This window comes from Lipophrys pholis (genome assembly GCF_963383615.2).
Source record: "Lipophrys pholis genome assembly, chromosome: 9".
Classification (NCBI taxonomy): domain Eukaryota; kingdom Metazoa; phylum Chordata; class Actinopteri; order Blenniiformes; family Blenniidae; genus Lipophrys; species Lipophrys pholis.
In genome coordinates, this window is record NC_137639.1 from 18,058,622 (window position 1) to 18,071,916 (window position 13,295).

Below are 13,295 nucleotides of genomic sequence, written 5' to 3' on the forward strand. Positions count from 1 at the left end.
GTAGTGGTACGCTCCGCCATTGTGACGTTTTAAAAATTGAGCAGGCAGCTCGTCAGTTGGCTCGTTCCTCAGAGAAGAAAATCCGTTGTTGTGGAGAGGAAGAAAGGCCAACAAGAAACCCGAGGAGCGTCTAAAACGGACAAACCGCTCGCGTTTAACTCCCATTTTTTGCGGGTCGTCTTCTCCAGAGTTATTTTTCCTCGTTCACCTTAGCTAAAATGGCTTGCGGAGCTACGTTAAAGCGGTCGATGGAGTTTGAGGCCCTCCTCAGTCCCCAGTCTCCCAAGCGGAGAAGGTGCAATCCACTACCGGGGAGTCCAAGCACTCCGTCCCCGCAAAGATGCAACCTCCGTCCCCCAGTCGACAGCCCGGCGCACTCGATGTCTCCCCCGGCCATCGGTGGCGAACACAGGCTCACCCCAGGTATGGATTTCCACTCGATTTGACGTGTTTTTCCTGTTTTTCGGGGTGGGTGTTATGGGGGAGGGGGTTTGGGTGGAGTGGAATGGATAGCTAGGGGCTTGGAGGCTACACGTTAGCCGACCTCGGCTAACGCCAGGAAGGGAATGTCGTCGCTAAGTAACCGCCACAGATAAATCCACCCATCGGAAATAAATCACTAAAGTTAAAGTGGCTCTGTCGGTCTCTATTTGTGCCTGCAGCGTTTTGTGATGTTTCAAACTTGGCCTGATTAGCATATCTTAGCTAATGTTGAGTTCTTCGTGAAAACTATTGTGGTGTTGCAGCTTTTTCCAAGTGCTCGGGCATGAATATGCAACAAACGAATAATAGATTATTTAAACACTTCTTTTCTAATGGTTACACTGTGTTTTGTCATTTCCAAGTAAGTTTTCACATACAAGGAAATAGTCTCGGTGGTGAATACATACACAATGAATAGAAAAAACATACACAGAATATTCAGAGCAATATTAGCACTCCATGTACTCAAACATGTCTCATTACAACCTAAATTACTTTTCACAATACTTTTAAGCCGTATCTAGGAATCCCAATGCTATCTCATTGAAAACATGAGCACAATAATATGAATAGGAATTTTTGTGTTGGAGGACATTTAATGCGAGAGCCTACCCCTCCCCAAACCCTAACCCAAATGTTATACCTTTACCAGCTATTTCCTGTCAGCTTCTTTGACAGGCAGACTATAATTCATGTTTCCCCTCCAGCACTGTTGTAAAAATGGATCCAGAGTTGGTCCCCAAAGAGGACCAAAAAAAAATAAAAAATCTCAGGAGAATTCCTTTGCTCATGTTTTCACTGACCTACCATTTTGATCTGATGACATATACTTCACCAAACAAATGAATGTATAGCATATAATTTAGTTGTGGATAGCAAGCTTGCTGCTTCACTGAAAACATAATTCTTAAATTTCCAAACCTGAGTAACAATGAGGCCTGTTGGCTGTCATAATAGACGAATGGTACCTTAGTCTCAGTCCGATCACTGCAGTCTGTTGATTGGGAGCTTCATGGGTAATGCTACCCGGCTTTAGTGCCTCGATTGTCTTGCATTGATGAAGGAATTACCAATTTCGACCACAGCCATTTCCATCCCACCCCATGCCTGGAAGGCGTTGTTCATTTTCTTTGTGCCCATGTTCTCCTCTCACGCTGATGTGGAAATGCTATGGGACGCTCAAGTAGACACGAGATAATTACCTAGATGTCTCCACTGCAATCCGGGGGCTCGTTGTATGTGCCAGTCAGTGAGGTTTGGCAGCGTGACAGCAGTGAGGCCTAATCCTCGCGCTTTTTGAATTCTAATTAAACATTGCTGGGTGTCCTTGAAATAATTTGATCACCTGCAAGAAATGAGGGTTACATAGTTGAGGCAACTCTCTGCCTAGATAGTTATGTACTCGTAGAATAAGATGTTGTAATCCTCATACATAATGTACAACCTATGGTCTTCTTTGTTATTATCCAGCAGTGACGATTCCAGTAAGAGAATAAGGAAACGCATCAGTGTAACAAGTTGGCTGAGCAAGCGAGGGTTCTGTTATTATACAGTTATTCTTTGTTAATGGTATTGTTATTAAACCTGCAGATATTTAAACATCATAACCTCCATTTTGGTATTTCTAGAAGATAATAACCTGTGACAAACGGTACATTATTGTGTCTTGCAGTGATGAAGCTGCACTCCCATTCGTTTTAATTCGGATATCATTGGTTTGTAGTAGTTTCTGGTGTTACTTTTACGTGTGAAAATCAAGAACGATTAAATAAAGTGACTTGAAATTGTGAAACTATTCTACAATTATGTATTTTCTTTCACATATATAGTGGTGTAGGTATTCATATTTCCATAAAGGAGGCGAACTGCATATTTAGATTTTTGTAGATTTTACAGCTTCCGGCCACTGTGAATACCCAGCAGATACGTTTTGCGTTCATATCAACTGGATTGTTTTGATATATCCATCCGTTCCAAGACCAACAGTAGCTGGGAGGACGGTGAAGCTAGTGTCAAATGACAAATACTCACTGCTGCATGCTCATTAGATAAGAAACATCTTTATAAGCTTGCTAATCAGAAGAAAGTGGGTTTTTGGCAACAGGATGTGTGAAGCTTAAAAAGCGTGTCTGGGGATAAATTGGTTGAATCTATAAAGGTCTACTGAAAGATAAATACTGTTTTTTTGTTTTTTTTAACTCTGAATCTTGAAAAGCTTGCTTGAAGTGCAGGATTTTGTGAAATCCAGCACAAAAGCATCTCTTTTGAACAACAAGGTAACGGAGACAAGTCGACGCCAAACAGACTAGCTGTTGTTCCTGTTTTTACACTGTAAGAAGAAACTTGCTCTATAGTGCACGTCATCGCACAATAATGTTCGGCGATAGTAACAATTCTCACAGAAATGGCCAACGCTGCCCCTCGCTGATAGTGTTTGCACAAATGGAGATGAAAGTGGTGATAGAGATCGACAGTTGATTTCTTGCACAAATGTATTTCTGTTATCGCGAGCCAAAACTTCTCTGGTAAGTCATGTTTGTTTTTAGTTAATAAGTCTTCATTTAGGAGGCTTATCTATGAAGACATATTTTCCCCGCATACACCATGTTGCTATCTGCTAGACATTGTTCGTAGGGTGATCATGTTGCATGTTGGTGCCTAAAACGAGGCATTCAGATTTGCTTTCTGAAGGTTATATTGTATCTCCACCTCAGACCTTTTGAGAATCCCCTCGACCGCCTGTGTGTTTCGTTTCGCCCTGCCTACCTGACTTACAGCACAACAGCTGCAAGGTTACAAACATGGAGATTTGTGTGCTTCAGACACGAGGTCCAGAGACCTGGTATTATGCTCACCTCCACTGAAAGAGGCCCCCCTCACGGGAGTGGCACTGCGAGCCTGCCTTTCTGATGTGCTTTGCCAAGTGAAAGCAGTTTTGTACAGAGTGAAAGGTCAACTGTCATCCCTCCCTCCCTTCCCACCTCTACCCACATGCGCGTTCCAGCTAGTCAGGTTTGTTTGTGGAGACGGGGCTGCACGTGCCGCCGGGACACATGGATGTGATACTGCCTTGGTATCCGTAGGTAATCGTTTGATAATGTAGATGGAATCACCCACTCCCCCATTTATGTATTTATTTATTGTTTTTCTGCTGAATTCTCCTGCAAGCCAGTCTAGTAGGCTTGTGCTTGGCTAAAAGTCGTACCCACAAGATCAACGAGCCTGGTAATATTTTGTTTTCCTCCTTTCCTTCTTTGTTTTGGAGAATGATTTACATTAAGGCTGCCAGGTCCGAGTTCAGACATCACGTCTGGGTCTAAAAGTGCATCATCGTCTATAAACTGCTCTGGTGAAAATGTTCGCTGGTTGAACACAAAGGTCATCAACATTAAAGGTCCAGAACACTCCGACCGTTTGCTCCTTGTTTTAGTGCAAAGATTTACAGGTCCATGTAACTTTAACTCACGACATTGAACAATGTCCCATTTACAATGTTTCCTCGAGGTGTGAAATATCAAAAAGACTGTGCAGCCCTCGTAAATAAATCTGAAAATGCAGTTGATACTAATTGAGATTCCAATTTGTGTCTTTGTAGTTTTCACACTTGACGGGGTCATTCGCAGGCCAAGCTGGATCGTCTGTGGGGCCGGTGTTGGCCCGCGGGCTGCATGTTTGACACTCCTGTTTTTCAAAATAGAGAGACGGCCGATATGGTCGTTGAATGTCATGCTCTAGTTTATTGTTCAGCTGCTTTTCCCATTTTAGCCGTTTTCAAACTGGTGGTGGTTAGTTTTCAGCACGAGGGCAGCTTGAACTGACCCGTAATACATCACAACCTACTCCCTGGCATTCGGGACATTCGACCCCCCCCCCCCACACACACACACACACACACACACAACCCCTCAGCAGTGAAGGGTGAAATGAAATGAGTCAGCTTTGTTTTCTCTTCACCACCATGTCCAATCTATCTGGCCGATCTCTTGTCGTAGTCACAGTTTGGCCCACGCCGAGGCCTTTTAGCCGAGTCTTTCTCACTGCAGTGCCCCGGCTCCCGGAAGTCTCTGTGATTGATTGCTTGGCCTGGTTGTGGTAGGGTCATTGTTGCCAGGCAACACCCACCGTTGAACTACTCGCAGTTGGCAGAGCCGGAGGCAGCATGCAGCAGGAGAGTTTTCACGCGTCGTTCAGCCCGGAGTATTGACGTCTTCTGTCAGTATTGATTGTTCGGACAACTTTTCACTGTATTGAGTCTGAAATTTACATGTTCCACGTTCATACCTGCAATTTTTCCAATTTTTTTTTTTCTCCACATGAAATGTTTTACGCTTTTCAGTTGAATGACACTCGTGCTCTTGCTCTCGCGCGTAATCCCATGTTGCTTGATTTGATAGCTGTCTGCACCTGATTTATATTCACACTAATTACATTTAATTGCTAAGCCACATAAAATCGGTTTGTTTGTTTGTCCCTCACTGACGGCATCCTTCTACTTGCTCGTCTTCAGCCGTTCGTACATACTTTACCGATGATCGAGTTCTTCTTTCTAACAGGGACTTTCCTCCAAGAAATTGTTCAGCAGTGAAAGTAAGATCCACAGCAACAACAAAAAAGTCTTGTAACTGTTAGACAGAATTCCCCCTACTTTTTGAAACACTGCTCGGTTCTCAACCGTGAGAGAGAGGAGTTGATAAACTTTAAGATAAAAGTTTTATAGGATCTACTTTTCAAGCGATGACTCGAAGGGTGGTGGATTTTATTCAAAAGATAAATGGCTCACCTGTGTTACCTATGTTAAGTTGTTATTGCATTCACTTTTTACCTTGGCAGGGAAACTTCAACTCGTCTGTCCAGTCGGCGATAGAAACTCATCGAGCCGTAAAAAATGTTTAAACATCAATTGATCAATCGCTACTTTGTCATTGGTGCTGATGTCTTTCCCATATATTAAGATTAAACTGTTTCCCAACTTGTTAAAATAGTAGTTTCTCACTCTCAATGCAACATGTAATTTTGAGCGAATACTTTTGAAAACCCATTCAATTTTATTTGTTTGTTTTACTCCTGATTACAATTACTAATACTTTACAAACTGTTATTTATAGTATCACAGACCTCGTTGCCATGGTTAAGCTTGAGATTTTAACCATATTCGCAAATGAAAACACATGCTAAGTCTGTCCTTTGTGCATGACTAGATATTGCATATTTCAGGAAATATGTATGTACTAGTTATTCCAATAGGTTTCATTTTTGACTATTTGTTAAAATAGCATAAACATCAGGAATGCATTTCTTTGTTCGTGCTCCTAGTTTATGACTTCATCTTGAAAATGTATAAAAACAAGCAAACTGCATGAACATATGCACCTTACACACAACATGCACACAATGTGTCGAGTCTGTCATACTAATTATACCATAAATATACATTATAAGGCAGTAGTTCTCAATATTGTGCCGGCAATCTTTAAAGGGGGGGGTCCTATAAATTTTTTTTGCAAAGATCAATTTAAAGACGGGAGGAAAAAAAAACAAAGGAGCCACTAATCCTCATTTGTAAACTTAAGTGTATGGGTATATATTACAATTGTAATACTGTCATTACATGTTTAACTAATTATGCAGCCCTATATACAATCTGTTTATACACCAGTATAACCAAATGAAGTTAAAGTAAATCTTGGATGATTAACAAATACATGGGCGCGAAGCAGCATTCCTAAACATGGAGGCCATAACCTCCAAACTGATTTCTCAGCAAAACAAGCTGGCCCTTTTGAATATTTAATTTTCAGCAGAATAAGCTTACATGCTAATGAAATTTGTTGATTTACTGTCTGGCAATCTGCTAAGCCGCTTAGGAAATTTGGAATGGATTGCAGTCGCTGTCTCGCTTGTAAATGATTGTTTTCCTCTCTCCAGCGACATGGTTTGTGTCAAACAAACAGGGGCTTCTGTGTTTTGGTTTTGTGTTGGTTCAGACGCCAGGCAACAGGAGGAGAGGGATTCTGTGAGGGCATCAGTTCAGTAATGCACAAACTCGTGTAACGTGCCTCACTTTAAAATGATGTCTGGAGGGAAACCCCGCCGCACTCGCCAATCCAAACCAGCTAACATGATGAGCAGGCTGCAGCACAGCTCCCCCCACCCAAGATAAACGAGGCACGGCTCCCCAGATAGAGGTGCAGCATGTGCAAAGACTTCACCCCCTGTATACATCGAGTAAGATAACCAAACGCAGAAGAGGGACTTTATCAGCTCTGCTTGAGGCCAGGGTGTTTTCCCTCTTTGTTTTTCCCAGGACCTTTTTTTTACTCCCGCTTTAACCTCATAGTTAGATGTGATTGTCAAAAATTGGCCTCTGGCCCATGGACAAAGTGGTACCATCTGGGTGGGCAAAGGCTATCGTATATTTTCTGAAAGCTAACAGTCTCAGGTGTCTGAAAACGCAAGATAACCTTTTCAACTTGGTAGCTTTTAGAAATTACAGCTCGGCAAAGATCGGAAATGTTACACATATTACCACATAATAGACATTTCCTGAAAGCCCATAGCCTCGCCTTCAAGATTACATTACTTTTGGAGCTATGAAATATGTGGTGGTATCTAGTGCATGTTAAATGAAGTCATATCCTTAATTTTGCGCGTTTTTTGACCTTGACCTCAGAGCATGACTTTAACCTTTTAAATTAAAAAAATTCATTCCCCCATATCAAATAACCTATAAGTAGGCATTACAAATGTATATCACTTTTGTATGCTGAGCTTTTGCAATTTTACATTTTCACTGTTTGCCATATTTTCTCACAATTTCCGATCTTTGCCGAGTTGTCATTTCTAAAAGCTACCAAGTTGAAAAGGTTGTCATGCATTTTCAGACACCTGAGACTGTTGGCTTTCAGAAAATATATGACGGCCTTTGCCCACCCAGTTGGTGCCATATTGGCCTCTGGCCCATGGACTACGAGGCCTTGGCTGCACTTTCAGCTGTTTTGACAGAAGACGATATGACGGTTTCATTTTAATGGGTGATGAATGGCATAAACACCCACCGATTGTGCGAAGACCAGCCCGGTGGTAGCGTTTACATCCGTCACTCGATTATCCGCAAACATTTCTCTTATCACTTAAGTCTCCTTGTGTTTGTGCATTCTTTTGGCTTCTTAAACAGTTTTTATATGAATCATTTTGTTTACAAACCTCCTTCACCACTGTAGGACATCGAAGCCCATTTTTGTCAGTTTACGATCCAAATGTGTAAGTAAATTCACACGTACATCATATCTTCTGGCCCACGAAAAGTAAATGGTTTTGCCTGATAAAAGAAGTTGGAATGATGTAATTAACATCAGAAGCTGTAGCCGATTGTCGTCTTGTGAAGCACACGCTTAACCGAACCGCTCGGTACTGCCTGAATATGACCTGACCAGATCCGAGGGTTGTACCTTTTGTTGTATCTCGCAGTAAAACCACTGACTGGCTGGAAGCTCTGCCCGTCACATTTTCAATGTAGTGAGAAAAATAATGGCCTTTTTCTTTTTTTTGCACCCTACTCATAGCATCACAGAGCTGTATCAAACCAGTTCAGTTTGCTTTGCTTCACCAGCCAAACCTCAAGTATCTGCAGCTTCACAGCGACGGGCTTTTTTGTTCCTTCGTCGTAAAGGGCATGATTTATGCTGCAGGTATGCCGAGGGATCTTCGCCATTTGCAGATTTGCACGATGTTGTCATCATAAAAAGCTTTGAAGGAGAAGTGAAAGTGAAATAGACACGAGATCAAGAAGTGCGTCTGAAGTCAGCTGTGTGTTCACGCGTTGCGTACATACAGCTGTAGGAGCTCACGTTGGCTCAAAGAGCGCACTCGGGAGGCTCAAATCAAGCTGGATGGTTGTGTTGTGCAGGAGGCATCCCTGTTCATGCATGAGCACATTTAGCATTGGTTGTGGTTGGTGGGGAATTGAAGGCGCACGCTGTAAAGAATAGACAGAAAATATGGGTAGTTTTTTTTTCTGGAGTGAATCATAGCTTGTATGCAGAGCTATAGTGTGGGACTAAAATCAGTTATGATACTTGAATGCTGCAATTTAAAGATTTGTATTGTCTAAATAAAGAAAGGAATCCAGCACAATGTGGAACCCTGTAATTTGCTCCCTGGTACTTTTAGTATAATCACTTGAGCTTCTCCACACATCTGTTTAAATGTTCTTCCATGTAACATTGGACGATAATCGAGCCTGATGCATTTTGGGAGACCGTTGGGACCACCGTTCACATGGCCAGGACCTCCCTGTGTTTTGGAACATGTGTGCGCCAGACTCCATCTCTTGACCTTGTTCCCGCTTGCTTCCCACAGAGCAAATCTTCCAGAACCTCCGTCAGGAGTACAGCCGCATCCAGAGGCGGCGGCAGCTGGAAGGAACCTTCCAACAGACGGAGGCCTGCAGCAGCAGCGACGCCCCCAGCCCCAGTTCCTCCCTCAGTGCTCCTAGCTCCCCACCAGGTAGGAGCGTGGTCTGCACACTGTGCCACATGGAATGAACTGCTCTTTATACAAGCGTGTGCTGGTCTGGTACTGATGTAATAAACTGTTTATGCCAGAATGTTTTTCCGTCGCTTACAGCTCCATATTAAATAGTCCTACAGGAAGGTCAGTTGTTGGATTTAGTCAGTTTTTGCATTTTCTGCAGATGTTAAGTTTGCGTTGACTTTTTTACTCAGACGGGCCTTTTACCTGTAGCTGCTCAATTCTTTTTTCATTTTTTTTTATTAGGGTTTTTCTTGCTTCTGTATTTTTACTGATCTTATTTCAGTTTTATTTAATTTTTTCTATTTTTAGTGCTGTCAAGCACCCTGTGATCTATATTTGAGAAAGGTGCTATATAAATAAAGAGTACTTACTTAAGTGCATAGGGACATAATGTTTAGACTCTTTATAGATGAATAAAATTATAGAAATCAGTTAGAATATATAATTGATGTTATCAAGTAGCGTGATAAAAGCTTGATAGTGAATTGACCACAAAGGAATCAAAGTTTCTGAAAACCAGAAGTGTGGCTGATTTTTACACAATCAACCATTTTCAACCGTCTTCAAGGATTAGGGTTGTCTGTCAAAGTATTTGTCACAACCAGTGTCAGATCAAACCTACTATTGTACTGGATGCCTTTCTTGAACGCAATCATAAAATCGTCTGATGCGTAAACATCTGAGGGGATAACAAATCGAACCCTCGGAGTACAAAAGTGTCTTTGAATTATTTACATTCCCTCTGATCATGTGAAGCAGTCAGAGAGAGGATAGTACCGTCTCTGCTAAACCAGTGGATGAATGGATGCGATATCCTTAAACCCTGACCAACGTTGGAACAGATTTGAGGGGGGAAAATATTGTGTTGACCCGATCCTGGTGCTCGTGTGGTAGAGTAGACTATAGTCTCTTGTTTACCGCTACAAACATGGCGCATTTGCTCTTTGCTTTCTGCTTTTCTTCCGCGCCACTGCAGCAGGCAGCCACTGCGATGCACAAAGCACAATTTGCCAGTTGATGTGTGAAGTGTAATCTAAGCCCCAGGCCTCCAGGCTCCGGTGCGGTTTGACTCCCTGCAGGATGCTCTCTCATAGATCACAGCGACCGTGCCGTTAGTAACCCAGCCTCTCCCCGTCTCCGAGGCTGCCATTAAACCTTCACCCTCCCTCTGCCACCCTCCACTGTGATTTACAAACATTTTAGTCCATCCGGCTTATTGCAGACCCCGAAGCCCGCCGGGTAATCAATCAGCGAGCCAAAGCGGGCTCCAGTTGCAGTCTTGACAGAGACACTGGGGAGACTCTTAAGAAAAAGCCCACATTAGTGCTGCTTGCATGACCCCGCTGGTCTCGCAGAGGTGAGCCAGGACGGGGAGCAGCACTAAATTTGCACCTGGCCGAGCAGCTATTACCGGAGAGAGGATGTTTCTGTCTGTGCGGGTCATTCTCTGCACCAGATATCTGAGCGATTTTTGGGCTTCTTCACAGCTGGTCTGGTTTTTGTGTTTCCTAGGTGCCTCAAGGAAGGACCAGCCCTCGTTCACACTGAGGCAAGTGGGCTACCTGTGCGAGCGCCTGCTCAAAGACCACGAGGAGAAGATCCGGGAGGAGTACGAACAGATCCTAAACACAAAACTCGCAGGTAAATTTTAAAAAAAGAAAAATGCTAAACTGAGTGTCTCTGATTTGAGATTGTTCAAGTTTTTCTATCTGGCTTGGCCAAGGAAAATAAATACGTGAAAATTAGTATCGTACCAATGACGTGTGTTCAGTACACAGAAAATATTACAAAGTACAAGACCACGAAAGAAGAAAATACCTCATCTGTCCCCAATGTGGCTCCTGCAGAGTCTGATTGTTGAAGGAACTTAAGATTTAAGAGAACTTGTCTTCACTGATGCTTCTAAAATGGTAGGAATGGCAGCCTGAGCTGAAAGAATGTGGTCCTTCTGGAAAAGTATTCCCCCCAAGCCTCTTGGACCTTCTGCCTCTCCTCACATGGAACACAAGTGTCTGCGCTGGGCTCCACGTATCTTGAACCGTAATGTCAGAGGAGTTCAGGTCTTTTCCACGGAGAGCCTGAAACCAACAGATGAAAGAAAAGATTAAACACTAAAATGTGAAGGAACCGTTGCTCCAACATTACACTGGCATTCTAGGTTTTCTTAGGTTATGTGTTATGAACAGGAGCAGTAGGAAATACTGATGGAGGAGCTCAGGTGACCAAGAACAACTCTGCCAGCGATTCTTATTTCTCACCAAAGTTAGTGCCTCCTCATTGCGTAAGCTGTGAAATGCAAACATGCATATAAGATAGAAATTGATCTAGAATAGTTAACTTGCACAAAGGATGAGGTAAGAAAAGCACCTCACTGTGGAGGAAGTCTGGTTCACATCCGTCTGTCTCTTCATATATACCCACAAAGACTCGACTGTGATACAATCGGGGCCTGGGGGGGGGGGGGGCTTGAGAGACTTTTAGCAGCTTGTTTTAGACAGGACTTCTCCCCGAAATAGACTGTTAACCAATAATAAATAGTGGAATTACACACTTTAAATACTTCAGTACGTTTTAAGTTGAGTAAAGGGAATTTTGTCAGTCGGCTTTTATAATCTGTTGAGATGTCCCAGTGATCCGCGGCGGTGCAGGAATGACTGCCGCTCAACAGGAGACTGTACGTCACGAGCTCGCCCGTAATACATTTGATGAGTGAAATCCTCCAAAATAAACCTCACTTGAACAAGAAGTAAAAAAAAAGACAAATTGCTGCCCGTCAGCTGGCGTTGACATCACATGACCTGACCTTTTCTTCTTTTCAGAACAATATGAATCGTTTGTGAAATTCACACAAGACCAGATAATGCGAAGATACGGAGCTCGGCCTGCGAGTTGTAAGTGCCGTTCTCTTGGGGGGCGGGCGGGGGGGGGCCCACACTCCCTCTGTCGCAGTCCTTGTTTAGTCTGCTCACAGCTGAATGTGATGGCGATCTCACAGTCTCAATGGTTTCCTGTGTTTCAGATGTGTCCTGAGCTCACATCAGTGGGATCCCACGTTCCTCTCACAAGATGGCTGCTCTTCTACTGCCTCCTTCCAGTTGATTTACATTTTATTTCCCTAACACGCCCCCTCCTCCTCCTCCTCCTCCTCCTCCTCCACTACTTCCCCTCTCAATCTGTTTGGGTGCCATCGTTTATCCACATTTTAATCCAGATGTCGGTTTCGTACTTAAACTATCGCTGCTGGCCAAAATTTTCAAAGAATCTGACCCGGTTTTTTGGTTTTGTTTTTTTTCCTCTAATCGATTTCTCTTTTAGATTTTCTTTTTTTTTTTTTTTTTTTTTTTTAAATCCTCTCCAAATTGAAGCAGATATTTGTCAAATCTCTTTCCGGCGCTGTACAAAAAGCTTATTGGCTCGTGATCATTCTGTATAATCCTCCAGCAGCTGTATTTAATGGCTCCCGCTTCTCACCTTGTCCCACTTTTTCTTGCTCCTCCCACCTCCTCCCCCGCCTCCTCTCCTCCTCTCCTCCACTCCTCCACTCCTCTCCTCCTCACAACTCTTTACCTGTTCATGTGGATTTTTTTCCCTTTTGAAGAAAATAAAGTTCTGTGACTAAACTTGTTTTTTCTGCCCTCCATTTTGTTTGAATACATGTTTTGCGTTGTTAATGGTGTAACGGTTGGACACACTTTTTTTTTTTTCTGTAAAAATTATTTGATGCTTCACCTAAATGTTATTCAGGTTTATTTTTTCTTCAAGTAGGTAATTTCTGTTACACTTAAGGGCAACTTGCACCGTTCTATCATTGGATGAAGTCCAAACTTGTAGTGTGTTGGATCCCCGGTTTGACCTGTGGCGGGAACGTTGTAGTAATTTGCTTTGGCAACACCTGTGAAAGGAAGCCGAGTACACACTTTCAATGATCTTCAGTAATTTAAAAATCCGATGTGAGACTATGTTCCTGTTTTCATTTGCCCTTCACAAACCACGAGTTAGTTTTTTGACTGTCACATATAACTCTGGCTCCTGGGGTCATTTTGACCTGGCAGAAAGCTAAAATGCTGTGATGAATACTTGGGTGAGATGCATGTTGGCTTCTTTCTTTCACCACCAGCCAGCAGTCTGGGGATAATTGGCTTTTGGGTGAAATTCATGGAAAACAAACAGTTTATTCTTCTATCATGAAAGTAGGGCTTTTAAATTGAAGCATGTTATGGTCACTAATGTAATGGTAGCAAACAATTTATTGAAACAAAAAGCCAACTACAGGGTGCACC

The 13,295-nt window shown here is 42.8% G+C and overlaps 1 protein-coding gene across 1 annotated transcript; it reads left to right on the top strand.

Moving 5' to 3' along the window:
• The first annotated feature begins 15 nt into the window (after positions 1–15).
• On the top strand, positions 16–12,639 carry akirin1 (akirin 1). Its single transcript, XM_080472405.1, has 5 exons — positions 16–423; positions 8,842–8,988; positions 10,528–10,656; positions 11,835–11,906; positions 12,035–12,639. The coding sequence occupies exons 1-5, from the start codon at positions 219–221 to the stop codon at positions 12,043–12,045; spliced, it is 564 nt and encodes a 187-aa protein (XP_080328531.1). The 5' UTR covers positions 16–218; the 3' UTR covers positions 12,046–12,639.
• The last annotated feature ends 656 nt before the right edge of the window (positions 12,640–13,295 follow it).